At 32.2% G+C, this 12,319-nt stretch overlaps 2 protein-coding genes and 1 long non-coding RNA gene across 3 annotated transcripts; 2 read left to right on the top strand and 1 right to left on the bottom strand.

Annotated features, from left to right (window-relative positions):
* The first annotated feature begins 27 nt into the window (after positions 1 to 27).
* LOC111718346 (calponin homology domain-containing protein DDB_G0272472-like) lies at positions 28 to 459 on the top strand. The gene has a single exon (XM_023493912.1). The coding sequence runs from the start codon at positions 28 to 30 to the stop codon at positions 457 to 459; it is 432 nt and encodes a 143-aa protein (XP_023349680.1).
* Positions 460 to 980: 521 nt separating this feature from the next.
* Positions 981 to 1,943, bottom strand: LOC111718361 (uncharacterized). Its single transcript, XR_002769032.1, has 2 exons — positions 1,871 to 1,943; positions 981 to 1,016 (listed from the first exon to the last, which is right to left on the bottom strand). It is a non-coding gene; the product is annotated as an uncharacterized LOC111718361 (long non-coding RNA).
* A 2,216-nt stretch (positions 1,944 to 4,159) lies between these two features.
* On the top strand, positions 4,160 to 12,124 carry LOC111718345 (uncharacterized). Its single transcript, XM_023493910.1, has 17 exons — positions 4,160 to 4,238; positions 4,884 to 4,978; positions 5,710 to 5,784; positions 6,472 to 6,583; positions 6,732 to 6,852; positions 7,419 to 7,522; positions 7,998 to 8,083; positions 8,431 to 8,526; positions 9,268 to 9,349; positions 9,559 to 9,653; positions 9,711 to 9,785; positions 9,855 to 9,966; positions 10,025 to 10,145; positions 10,410 to 10,513; positions 10,700 to 10,788; positions 11,064 to 11,196; positions 11,505 to 12,124. The coding sequence occupies exons 1-16, from the start codon at positions 4,166 to 4,168 to the stop codon at positions 11,160 to 11,162; spliced, it is 1,539 nt and encodes a 512-aa protein (XP_023349678.1). The 5' UTR covers positions 4,160 to 4,165; the 3' UTR covers positions 11,163 to 11,196; positions 11,505 to 12,124.
* Positions 12,125 to 12,319: the final 195 nt, after the last annotated feature.

Here is a 12,319-nt window from a genome sequence, read left to right as displayed (position 1 = left end):
ATGATAAAAGTGTGAAGGGTTGGAACTATGATAGAAGAGAGAAGGGTTGGAAGTATGAGAGAGGAGAGAAGGGTTGGAAGTATGATAGAAGATAGAAGTGTTGGAAGTATGAGAGAGGAGAGAAGGGTTGGAAGTATGATAGAAGAGAGAAGGGTTGGAAGTATGATAGAAGAGAGAAGGGTTGGAAGTATGATAGAAGAGAGAAGGGTTGGAAGTATGATAGAAGAGAGAAGGGTTGGAAGTATGATAGAAGAGAGAAGGGTTGGAAGTATGATAGAAGAGAGAAGGGTTGGAAGTATGATAGAAGAGAGAAGGGTTGGAAGTATGATAGANCTGTCTCTGGTAGGGGTGGGCGGGGGAAGGGTGGGGATGAAGGGGCGGTGTAGAAAAGGGGCGTGGATAAAAAGATGGATTTTGAACAGGTTCTCTATTCATTCGGATTTCATGAGTCTGAATTAAAGAAACTGGATTTGAAAATATATCATTTACCGTAAAATAAATAACCGGGGTTTCTTTATGACGCATGGTTGTATTCAGTAAGCAAACACTCGGGAGCTTTAAAAAGTCGGAATAGGGTTAGATGAAAATGTCTTACTTCCGGTGAAAGCGGCATGACCATTACGGCCCAACTATTAAAATCAAACTACCACAGACCTGATTGATATACAGGGTTACCCACAAAGGATGAGAGAGTAAAGACGACCTCACCCAACTTAAATATGGTTTAATTAAGTCTTCTACTTTGAAGATAGTCTTTGGGAAAGAAAGAAGTTTTAAGTTAATTGATACAGACATTATAAATTACGTTATAGTCGTCTCTGAAGTCTCATCCTTTGTGGGTAACCCTGTAGAATAACCACAGCGATTTCATTTTAAATAAATAATTTAAAAAATGATTTTAAAATGATAAAATTTTGAATGTTCCTGTATAGAGCTTTGACCATATCTGTCTGCTGGGCATACATATTATTATTATTCTTGGCAGGCAGTTCAAGATCAAGCGCTTCAAGATCATCCTTAACATAGAATACAATAAGGCATAAGCAAGAAGAAAAAATGGCGCAGCCAGGAACAAGAGTGGAAAATTAATCATTGGGTAAAATAAACATGAAATAATTAGTAATGTGCAATAATTTTGTTCGTTTTGATTGTTTTTGGACTTTTAACAGCTTCAAAAAAAACTCAGCATTTTTATAAATTTCAATATTATTTAACCAAACAATTACTATTCTTATAAAAATACCCAATTTTGACCCTGAGAGAAAATTATACATAACGAAGCAAAAACGAACGCCTTAAAACGTTATTTTTTTGGTTCGTTTTTCCTTTTTTTGTAAATATTGCAAAATTTCATAAAAGCAAACTTTAATAGAATAAAGTTTTGAAATGTTGCAAATTGTATTAAAAGTTTTTAAAACGAACAAAAACGATTAACGATCCTTGTAACAAATAATTCAACAATTGGAGCCCTAAAATGAGTTAGCATATAATTATCATTTATAATAAAGAACTGAAATGAACCTAATTAACATTTTATTACTATGAAAAAAACCGTGAAAATTTATTTTTTAGCATGTTCATCATATAAATGGTATCAAATCAAGTCCTACAGCCCCATAAGTAAATTACTAAATCAAGAATGAGAAATGGCCTTGCAGCTAGCGATAGGTATCCTGTCCTGTAATTTATTTTTAATCTGTCAACAGGGGCGCATACAGGATTAGGAAAAATGGGGGGCTTCATTTTTTTACATTCTAGAGACTAAATGCCCCTAGATATCATAGTGTTCACCTATTTTGAGTAAAGGGGGTTAGTCCCCATTTCCCACCCGGCCCTGCATACATTGTTAAATAAAAACTCAAATACTTACAAAAGCATTTATTGCGGATTTAGTTTTTGAAGGATTAGGTGAGAGGAAGGAGATTAAATCCTGTTCTGCCTCTNAAAAGGAAACCCTAGGTCACAAATAACCGAGAGATTGTGAAGATTACATAACAAAACTAATTGTAACTAAGTGAACTGAGTGCAGTACAATACATTATTACAACTTGTACTATTAACTGCAAGTGCTGTACTGTAAACACTACATACACAAAGGGAGCTAGATAAATACTATAGAAGTGTGTAATATATATAGATAGATAGATTGTTTGATAGATGCATCGGTAGATAGATAGATTGTTGGATAAGAGAAAACAGATAGATAGATATTAAAGAATCAAATTTCCTAGAAACGGAACTCAAACTGTTGAACTGCAGCTTTATGTTAAAGTTGNCCATTTTCTTAATTCTCTGAACTTAAATAATTTAAAATAGCTGCCATTTTGAAAACTAGTTTTTCTAGATTTTTAAAATTTTTATAGTTTAAAAAAATGAGCACTGAGATTCAGCAATTTTAACATTGAAGAATGGAGAAATAACTAAAATTCTGTAGATATAATTAAAAACATAATATATCAAAATAAAAATAGTAATAAGAGAGATTATATCTATTTGAAAATTTACATAATTTTGCCAATTTTTAGAATTAACAACAGAACTGTGTCAGTCAGAAGACCAGAATAAACATTTTTTTGCCAGAAAATCGTGATTTATGTAAAGTTTGTAGATTTTGTTTATTATCACCCAACATTGTTCAATGTCCAATATAAAGTTGTAGATTTTAAATCTAGCAATCTTAAAATTTCTAAATTGTTAAATTTGTTATAATTTAAAAAAAAAAAAAAAATAATGTTTCTGATATTTTTGCAAATTCCAAGAAAATACCCAATATTTTCAAGATTTCAGTTTAAAAGTTTTTCAAAATGACAAAAATAAAAGATTTCACATTTTGTAATGTCAGCTTATAACCCCCCTCCCCCCCATTCTCTCTTTCAAACACGAAATATTTAAAGCATTTGAGAATCTGAAAAAATGTATGGCAACAGTAAGTATCCCTATTGGAGCAATGGTTCCGTGCAAGAAGGGGCGGTTTATTTTCAAAATAAACATTTATTGGCGTTCTCAAATCATATTTGTTGGCTTGATTTTTTTAAACATGTTCTATTTGATACCCCTCTAATCCCCCCCTTTCATGTGTAGTATCAATCTAACACCCCTAGCCCTACCTTGAATACAAATTCATCGGTTCTTATTTTTCTACTATCCACCCTTCCCTCCCCAGAAAGAAAAAGTCAACAAGTCTTATCTATTAAAATGGGAATTTTTTCTTTCTAAAAATGTATTTTCACAAAAGAAGAATTTCAATCCCTTCCTAGCAAAATAAATGAAAATAAGAATTATAAGATATTTTTGCAATCGCCTTTGCCTTTGTAAATGATTATTTTCCATTCAGTATGGTGATACCTTTAAGGAAAGCTATTATCCAAATATATTTTGTCTCGAGTTAAGAATTTGTTTGTTCATGTTATTATTGCATACTGTTGGAAAATGAGTAATGTCTATATACGAATGGACAAAGAATGCTGTTCCTTGATCATATCTAAAAATCATATGTTATGCATTATCTATCTATATAATATATCTGTCTGTTTATATGTATTTCTGTCAACATGTATATCTATCTATCAGTCATATTAAATCTGAGTTTAGGTTTAGTCAGGGAACATGATCCATGGGTTTAGTATACCATGGCTTTATCAGGTTTCTTTATCTGTGTACATTTTGACCCTGCATAATCTTATTCTCATCTTGAAACTATATCTCAGTTTGAGAATACGCCTTCGAGCATACACATCTTCTTAAAGGAACTGTATTTGTAAACGTAATTTAGTGACCCATTAGTAGAACGTCATGTCCGATTCAGAACGGTAACCTTAAAAGCTTAGTCTGATTGAGATATCCATGATTTTGACTTTAAAACTGATTATTTTCATTTGTAATTTACGCGTTAGACACTTTTCAAGCTTTAAAAACGACGTTATTTTTACAATATTGATTTATTTTTTAATTAAAGGATCAATTAAAATTTGTGTGTGTGCTGTGTATTCTATTTTGAAGTGTTAAATATTACATCTGCAGGGGTCTCATCCTTTGTGGGTTACCCTGTAGTTTGAGATATTGAATACAATCTGCATTGGGTTGGATTTATAGAATAGAAAATTAGATTTTAATGCGAGTAATCAGTTCCTTTGTGATTAATTCTTATTCGTTTAAGAAGATAAAAATGGAATATTGTGCAGGACGAGTAGCTCTAGTGGTTGGAGCTAGCGCTGGAATTGGTGCTGTTATATCTCAAGGTGAGAATTCAAAGGTTTAATCAGCTAAATAAGGGACTGTGGACAATATTTCAACCTCAATTTTCAGTCCGATTTAGATCTGAACCCTTAGTTTGATCCAGGAGCAATAAGTTAACTTTTTGTATCTCGTTAAAACTTTATTATTTTCAATTTCGGCTTCTCAAGCCAAGTTACATACGGTTTTTTGATACAGAGACAAAAAAGAAAATCATCAGAATTCAACACGCTTTTAAATATTCTTTTATCTCAGACATGTGTTTAAGTGGTACCGTTAAGATCTCTTAAAGGATATTCACTTGAAAACTCATAAAATCCTGAAAACTGCAGATCAGCTAAAAACAACGCAAAAGTTAGAGAAAATTCACTGCTCTTTTTAGTTAACTTTTTTTTTTAATTTAAAAAATAAGTTCTTAAAAAAAGTCACTTGAAATAAATTTGCCGTCTCTTTAAAGAATCCGATTTCAATTACTGTGAAAACTATCTTTCGTTTCAAAATTATTTTCAAACAAAGGATAATTTATAAAGTATTATTTACAAACGCAATGAGAAAACCTTTTAACATAAGGAAAAAATAGATATTTTACACAAGACAAATAAAACACGTTTGAAATCAACTTTTTATTACTATTAATCGTACTTAATTAGATCTAGTTAAAGCTGGTATGAAAGTGGTTGGTTGCGCTCGAAGAGTTGAAAATATTCAAGAATTGGCAGATTCTCTGCGCCAAGAGAGAGGGAAGGTAAAGAAAAGTTTAAATCATTCAACAATTCTGAGGTGTGATCGATCAGCTGATTACTCTAATAGTTGCAAGTTCCATGCCGGTACAACATTAGTCGTAATGTCCATTCTGGACTGCCCAGACCCAGCAAGTTTTATCCAAATTACAAATGTTCAATGTACCCTGGCATCTTAGCTTGAAATCCACAACTCAAATCAAAGCAACTGGATCAAAAAGTACCACTTGCCAATGTACACAAAGCAGGAAAATATATTCATGAAAATACCCCCCCCCCATCTACATTAAATCATTCGTCGCTTAATTTTTCTTAGTCTTATTAATTTTTTTTTTAAGTTTTAACCTTGGCAGAATATCAATGGGTTCTCATTAAAGAATACAATTGTGAGAGAACCAAGAGCGTAGGATTATTAATTATTTAATTTAATTATTTTTTAGCATCTTGCACGTTTTAATCTCGTTTTAATTTATAAATACTTTCATAAATACCTTTTTTCGAGCCGAAATATATNGGGGGGGGGAAGTAACCAATTTTCAAGAGTGTACTGTATATATGTGAGACGTGAAACATTTTGTTTTGTACAATTCTTTTTAAATAAAATGTGAAATTAAAAACTGAAATATATATATAATAAATATGAAATGGGATATTTATTTAGGAAGACATATATCCATATATATATATATATATACATAGCCCGGATGACACATCCCTTCAAAAATGTATATTTTAGCTGTATCCAGTCAAGTGTGATTTGGAAGTGGAAGACGACATTCATCAACTTTTCAAAACTATAGAAGAGAATGAGGCAATAAAATATTTCAATAATGAAAATGTTATGTTTCTTATACTTTCTAGTATTCTAAATTCAAACAACTCTTTTATAAGGAACCAAATTTTTTTTCTTATTCCTAAATCTTTGCAGTCTGATAGTGCAAGCCTTTGATATTTTAAACTATGAAGTCAAATAGTCAAAGTTTGAGATATCAAAGGTTTACATTATTTTGGTTGCAAAAAGATATATATATTACAAATTTAGGTTTAGGTTCCAGTTAAAAAGTTCCTTTGTAAAACATCATTACCAAGATTACCAACTGTTAACAGAAAAAAATAATTTTTATATTTCAATCAATCAATCAGACTTTCAGGGACGCCCTCTGACCACATAGCAACCCATCATTACAGTACTAAGTTGTTTTTTAAATGAGGATTTACAATTCACAGATGAAGAAATGATCACAGTGTCTGAAACTTATGATTTAAAAAAAGTTTTTCATTTACGACAGGCAACCTAAAAAAGTTTTCAAAATATACTCTAAAAGTACATCTTTTTAGATAAAAATTTAGGATTCTAAAAACTTTTCCAAAACAGGATCGAAAAAAAAATTTGCAATGAATTTTGTTTTTTCCTCAATGGAAACATTATCGTGGCCTTTTTAATAAAACAAATTGTTTTTGTTTTTTTTTTATCAAAAATAATAAGTTAAAAATTTAGGAATTGGGTCGGATAGATGTTTGTATCTACAATGCTGGTGTTTCAACAAGTAAAGGTCTTGTTGATGAAACAATGAAAAATTGGAGGAAAATGATGGACGTTAATTTCTTTGGTAAATTATTACGCTTTCTTTGTTGACGATTTTCACAGATTGCTGAGCACCCATTGAGACATAAAAACCCCAGTAAACCCAAGAGCCCCAAAAGCCCCTCCTCCACCCTCTGCAACAGATAACCTCCACATCTATTTTCCTACTTCAGGAGCCTGCCTGTGTACACAGAAAAGTATTGATGTGATGAGGAAGCTTGAAATTAATCACGGTCAAATCATCTTCATCAACTCACTTGCTGGACATAATGTTGTCGACTTCAAGACAACAAGGTAGATATTTTAGAACTAAGCTTTCTCGCGCCCATCTTTTATTTCAATTGTGATAATTTTGTTTACATTGTAAACAAAAACAAAAACAAAAACAAAAACAAAAAAGTTCGCGCATTTAAAAAGTAAAATTGTGGATTTTTTTGAATTTGATGAAAATTTTATGATCATAAATAAATCTTTCCTACGGTCATGTGAGGTTCCACACATTATCTGGGCCCGATTGGTTTGACCGTTTTTACGTTAATTGGATACAAACAAACGAACACCAAGACAGACAAACAGATAGACAAGCAAAGTATGTATAAAGATAGCAAAACTTAGCGGTAATCTATTTTCAAATGAACGCTGGAACAGTATAACCTAATAACCTTGAAGTTCATATGTACAGGAGGGGGGGGAGGGGGTCCAGAAATAATATGATGGAAGGGGCCAACTTTAAAGTTAAAGTCCAAACAATGCTCCCCTAACTTTTTAATCAGACATTTAGGGACGCCCTAAAGTCTTTTTTAAATCTTTTAAATCCTTAACATATGAAAGAATTTAGAATTGAGAAAATGTATTTAAAGGTTCTACTCCGCCACCAAGTATGCAATGACAGCACTCTGTGAGGGCTGGAGACAGGAACTAAGGGAGCTGGGTGCAACTATTAGAATATCTCAGATTAGCCCAGGTTATTAACAACATTAAATTTTACAGGAATTGTAAGCGTAGTTTAAAGTGACCCTCCATGCAACGATGACAATGTCCGATTTATAACAGAATCATTAAAAGCTTTGTCTGATCGAGTATGAAATGCATATATTATTTTTGTTTCTTTTAAACCGTTTATTTTCATTTTCAGTTTTTCTGAAAAGTGACTTGCGCATTTCTTGCTTAGAAGAAGCAATGAAGAAAAGATTGATTACTTTTTGAGTCAAAAAAACGACGTTATCATCCACATGTTCGATAAGATTAAGGTAGTTTGGGTATTACTGTAAATCTGACATTATCATCTTTGTATGGAGGGTAACTTGAAATTACGCTTACAGTCCCTAAAAAATAAGAACCAAAATTAACAACAATAAAATTTCTCTCCAATCATTATAATACCATCTTGACAATGACACAAAAAGTATCCAGTGAAAACAAGTGACATTTCTGCTTAGGATATGTAGAATCTGATTTTTGGGACACAATGTTTAAAGATGATAAGGCGCTTGGAGAAGCAATGAAGCCAGCCAGTGGCTTGCAGGTAACTTGTATCAAGTTGTATCAATACAAACTGAACGGCCTTAAGAGAGGCATGACCCATTTACCCTTAAATTGTTTATCTGATCATTGAAGTGCAGAAGTGTTTAATTCCAACGATTTTCCCAACCATGGTTCTGGACCAGATGTGCACAAGTTAGTTTTTAGAGATACCACCATTGAGAATGATAAATTTTCAAAGAAAAGATAGTTCATGCATTCTAGATCCGATAAATCTTTAAACTTACTTGTGTGTATTGGGCATTCAACTCTTAAAATGGAAGGTCAATAATATAAAGTCACATGAAATTATGTCTACAGCCAATAAATAAAAATGTGCAAATGTTTCAGGCGTCTGATATCTCTGCTACTGTACAGCATATTCTATCTACACCTCTTCACATGATTATCAGTGATGTTATTGTACGCCCTGTAAACCACCCTATTTAAACAATACTTTCAATGGCTCTAAAAAGTAATTGATATCAAACTTGAGTGCAAGCTTTTAAAGATCATTACTTTTTAACTCAAGTACTCTTTATGGAATGTTTTTAATGTATTATTCATTCAACAAGCAATGATAAGGCTTCAAATTGTATGGATGTTAACCTATTTATCAAGCTAAAATTAAACCTTTTTGATGCTTAACTAAACAAACAGAGGTAGAGTTTCACAAGGACTGATTTTACAAACAATGGACTTATCTAGGATTAAACCACACTTTTATCTATACCTCATCAGGGGAAAACATTTTCTACATTAGAAATTCTCCAAGATAATTTTTACCTTCTGCAAACTATTTTCTGTTAACAAAAACTAAAACTTTGAAAGAAAAAATATCCCAACCAGATAAAATGGTAGCTGATAATTGAGTTCATTTTATTCAGTTTTAGTAGTAGGGAGTTAATGAACTTGACATCATATTTTTATGTGAATATAAAGTTTTAACAGCAATCATTAGTGAACCTGTGATTATTAATTTTACAGAGACATGTCTGTTTTAAGAAAGGCCAAATATTTTAAGGAGGTCGAAAAATATTACTTGCAATCTTCGAGAAAGGTCTATTCAGTTTTAATTTTTAATAAAAACAACACAAGAATTCCATCCTTTTTATTCAATGCTCTTGTCTAAAACTTATATAAAACATCTTTATTAGGTTCCACTTAAACAAATTTTAATAATTTCAGAAATTAAGAATGGATCGGTGGGTAGGACGTGTTGCGTTAGTGACTGGAGCAAGTGCAGGAATTGGAGCTTCAATAGCAGAAGGTATGTCTGTGGCATATCACAGCAAAATGTTTTACAGAAAAATTCTAATTCTTTCTTGCTTCAATAGCAGAAGGTATGTCTGTGGCATATCACAGCAAAATGTTTTACAGAAAAATTCTAATTCTTTCTTGCTTCAATAGCAGAAGGTATGTCTGTGGCATATCACAGCAAAATGTTTTACAGAAAAATTCTAATTCTTTCTTTTTTAGTCCTTGTAAAAGCTGGTATGAAGGTAGTTGGATGTGGAAGACGCTTGGAAAACATTGAGAAGCTTTCTGCATCTCTTTCAAATTATTCTGGAAAGGTAAAAACCAAAATTTGTAATGGTTTGATATCTAACACTGAATAATAATCTGAATAGCTTTATGGGCGACAATGTGACTTAGAGAAGGAAGAAGATATTAAGGACATGTTTACCTGGATTGAAAATAATCAGGTATCAATAAATAGTCAGTAAATATTTAGTTGTCTCAAATTTTTTTCAAAACTAACATTGCTCAATCAGGAACTTGGGCATATTGATGTGTGTGTAAACAATGCTGGGTTCTCAACTTCAGAAACTTTGAGCACTGAACAATATCAAAACTGGAGAAAGATGCTTAATGTTAATGTATTAGGTAATTATAACAAATTAAGACTCAAGAAAAATATTTCATGTGTATCGCATTCAATCAGGGCTATGTCTCTGCACTCAGCTTAGTTTGCAGTCAATGAAGAAGAACAACATAGATGATGGGCATGTGATCATGATAAACTCAATTTCCGGACATAGAGTCCCACCAAATCCGTCAACCAGGTTAAACATGAAAAGACATTAATCTTAAACTCTGATAAACCAAACTTGAAGGAAAACAGCAATAAAACAAACATTTTAAGGACAAATTTCTTGTCCAATACTGACAATTGGCTAAATGCTACCGCCAAGACTAGACAAGTTTAGAAAAATGGAGGTTTTCAGACTCATATCCCTTGAAAAATATGTTTGCCTTTATCAATGCATTATTATAATGCGTTGATTAAGAAGGAAAATACCACCAGGGTTCTCATGCTTTTTCTCCAGGTTTTATTCAGCAACTAAGTTTGCTGTAACTGCGCTCACAGAAGGCTGGCGACAGGAAGTAAGAGATCTAAAATCCAACATCAGGATCTCTGCTTTAAGTCCAGGTAAAAAAGCATCATAAACTTTCCAACTGTGTAAACAAATAAATAAAACAAGCCAACTTTCCACAAATTATTGAAGCACAAAAGAATATTCAATATTGATAGCACCTTGAGACAAGAAATAAGCAGATAACTTACAATTCAGTTTATAAGTTTTAAATTTTAATTAAAATAACATATTTACAAAAGGACTGGTTGAGACTGAGTTTCAAAGCTCAATGTACCCGCATGATCCAGAGAAAGCAAGGTCCATTTTGGGTAGCATAAAACCACTACAGGTAATTAATTAAGAATTATTTGCGATTAATTAATTTAATATTTTAAGAGCTTTCAAAAGATAACTTTTTGTCTATCTCTTTTCAAGAGAATGTTCAGGAACAATGAACATGCTAGATGCTAGGTCTTCAATACAAAAATTTAAATCAATCAAGTCAGTCCTTTCAAAATTATAAGTAAACTTTTAAATAAAACCATTAGAATGTTGACACTGTAAATTAAATAAGTTAAATCAACAACCTAAACCACACAGTTTTAATCGTAAATATATGTTTAGAGTGAAGATATGTCATCTGCTGTGGAGTTTATTTTGTCGGCTCCAGCCCATATGCAGGTTCATGACCTGATAGTTCGCCCTACTCAACAACCATTCTAACCATCCTACTATACAACCATTCTACCCATCCTACTTAAAGGGAGTGTTCGCGAAAAATGAAAGGGGGTATAGGCTTAATGCGATAAAAAAGCGCTTTTGATCGCTACTAATCTTACTTCTATCTGTTGCTTCTATGAGGAGAAAATTGTTAGAAACGACTCACACGGAAGAAGGCAGCGCCCATACAAATTCGGAAAGATGCAACATTCAACTCGGAGTGAGTCGTTTTTAACAATTTTCTCCATATAGACACAACAGATAGAAGTAAGATTAGTAGCGATCAAAAGCGCTTTTTTATCGCATTAAGCCTATACCCCCTTTCATTTTTCGCGAACACTCCCTTTAACAACCATTCTAACCATCCTACTATACAACCATTCTAACAATCCTAATCAACAACCATTCAAACCATCCTACTTAACCATTCTACCCATCCTACTTAACCATTCTAACCATCCTACTTAACAACCGTTCTAACCATCCTACTCAACAACCGTTTTGACCATCCTACTTAACAACTAATCTAACCATCCTACTGAACAACCATTCTAACAATCCTACTCAACAACCATTAAAACCATCCTACTATATAACCATTCTACCCATCTTATTTAACCATTCTAACCATCCTACTCAACAACGGTTCTAACCTTCTACTTGACAACAGTTCTAACAATCCTATTCAACAATTGTTATAATAATCCTACTAAACAGCCATTCTAACTGTCCTACTCAACTACTTTTAACTACTTCAGTGGTCTCGCAGTTCAACTTTTAAACTTGTTAAAATAATTGTTCACTTGTTAATTCAAATTATTTTTCCTCCATTGTATATTTTTAAATAAAAATTATAAGAGATGAATTCCGAATTCAATTGTTTATAATAATAATTAAAATCGCAATTTCTACATTCTCTTAAAGGTATGCAATATTTGCATTGCAAATATACACATATGAATTTAGTTTTCTTAATTTGTTTCTGTGCCCAACCCCAACATTTGTTTGTTCAATAATCCCTTAACAGATAGAAAAGGAATAATCTAAAATCTGCTTCCTACCTTTCCGAAGTCTCAGATCTTTATTTTCTTCTCCACTGTAATTTTATTCATTTTAAACATTCCACTTAATAAAAGGTTTGGCAAGACATTGCATTTTAA

Source organism: Eurytemora carolleeae, unplaced genomic scaffold (genome assembly GCF_000591075.1).
Source record: "Eurytemora carolleeae unplaced genomic scaffold, Eaff_2.0 scaffold179, whole genome shotgun sequence".
Lineage (NCBI taxonomy): Eukaryota > Metazoa > Arthropoda > Copepoda > Calanoida > Temoridae > Eurytemora > Eurytemora carolleeae.
This window is presented reverse-complemented; position numbering and strand designations above follow the sequence as displayed.

Excerpts from the sequence above, each read along its gene's own strand:
- LOC111718345 (XM_023493910.1), top strand. The coding sequence starts at position 4,166 with ATGGAATATTGTGCAGGACGAGTAGCTCTAGTGGTTGGAGCTAGCGCT. Across the intron at positions 10,146-10,409 it reads CCACCAAATCCGTCAACCAG|GTTTTATTCAGCAACTAAGT; the intron begins GTTAAACATGAA and ends CTTTTTCTCCAG. Across the intron at positions 10,514-10,699 it reads GATCTCTGCTTTAAGTCCAG|GACTGGTTGAGACTGAGTTT; the intron begins GTAAAAAAGCAT and ends TATTTACAAAAG.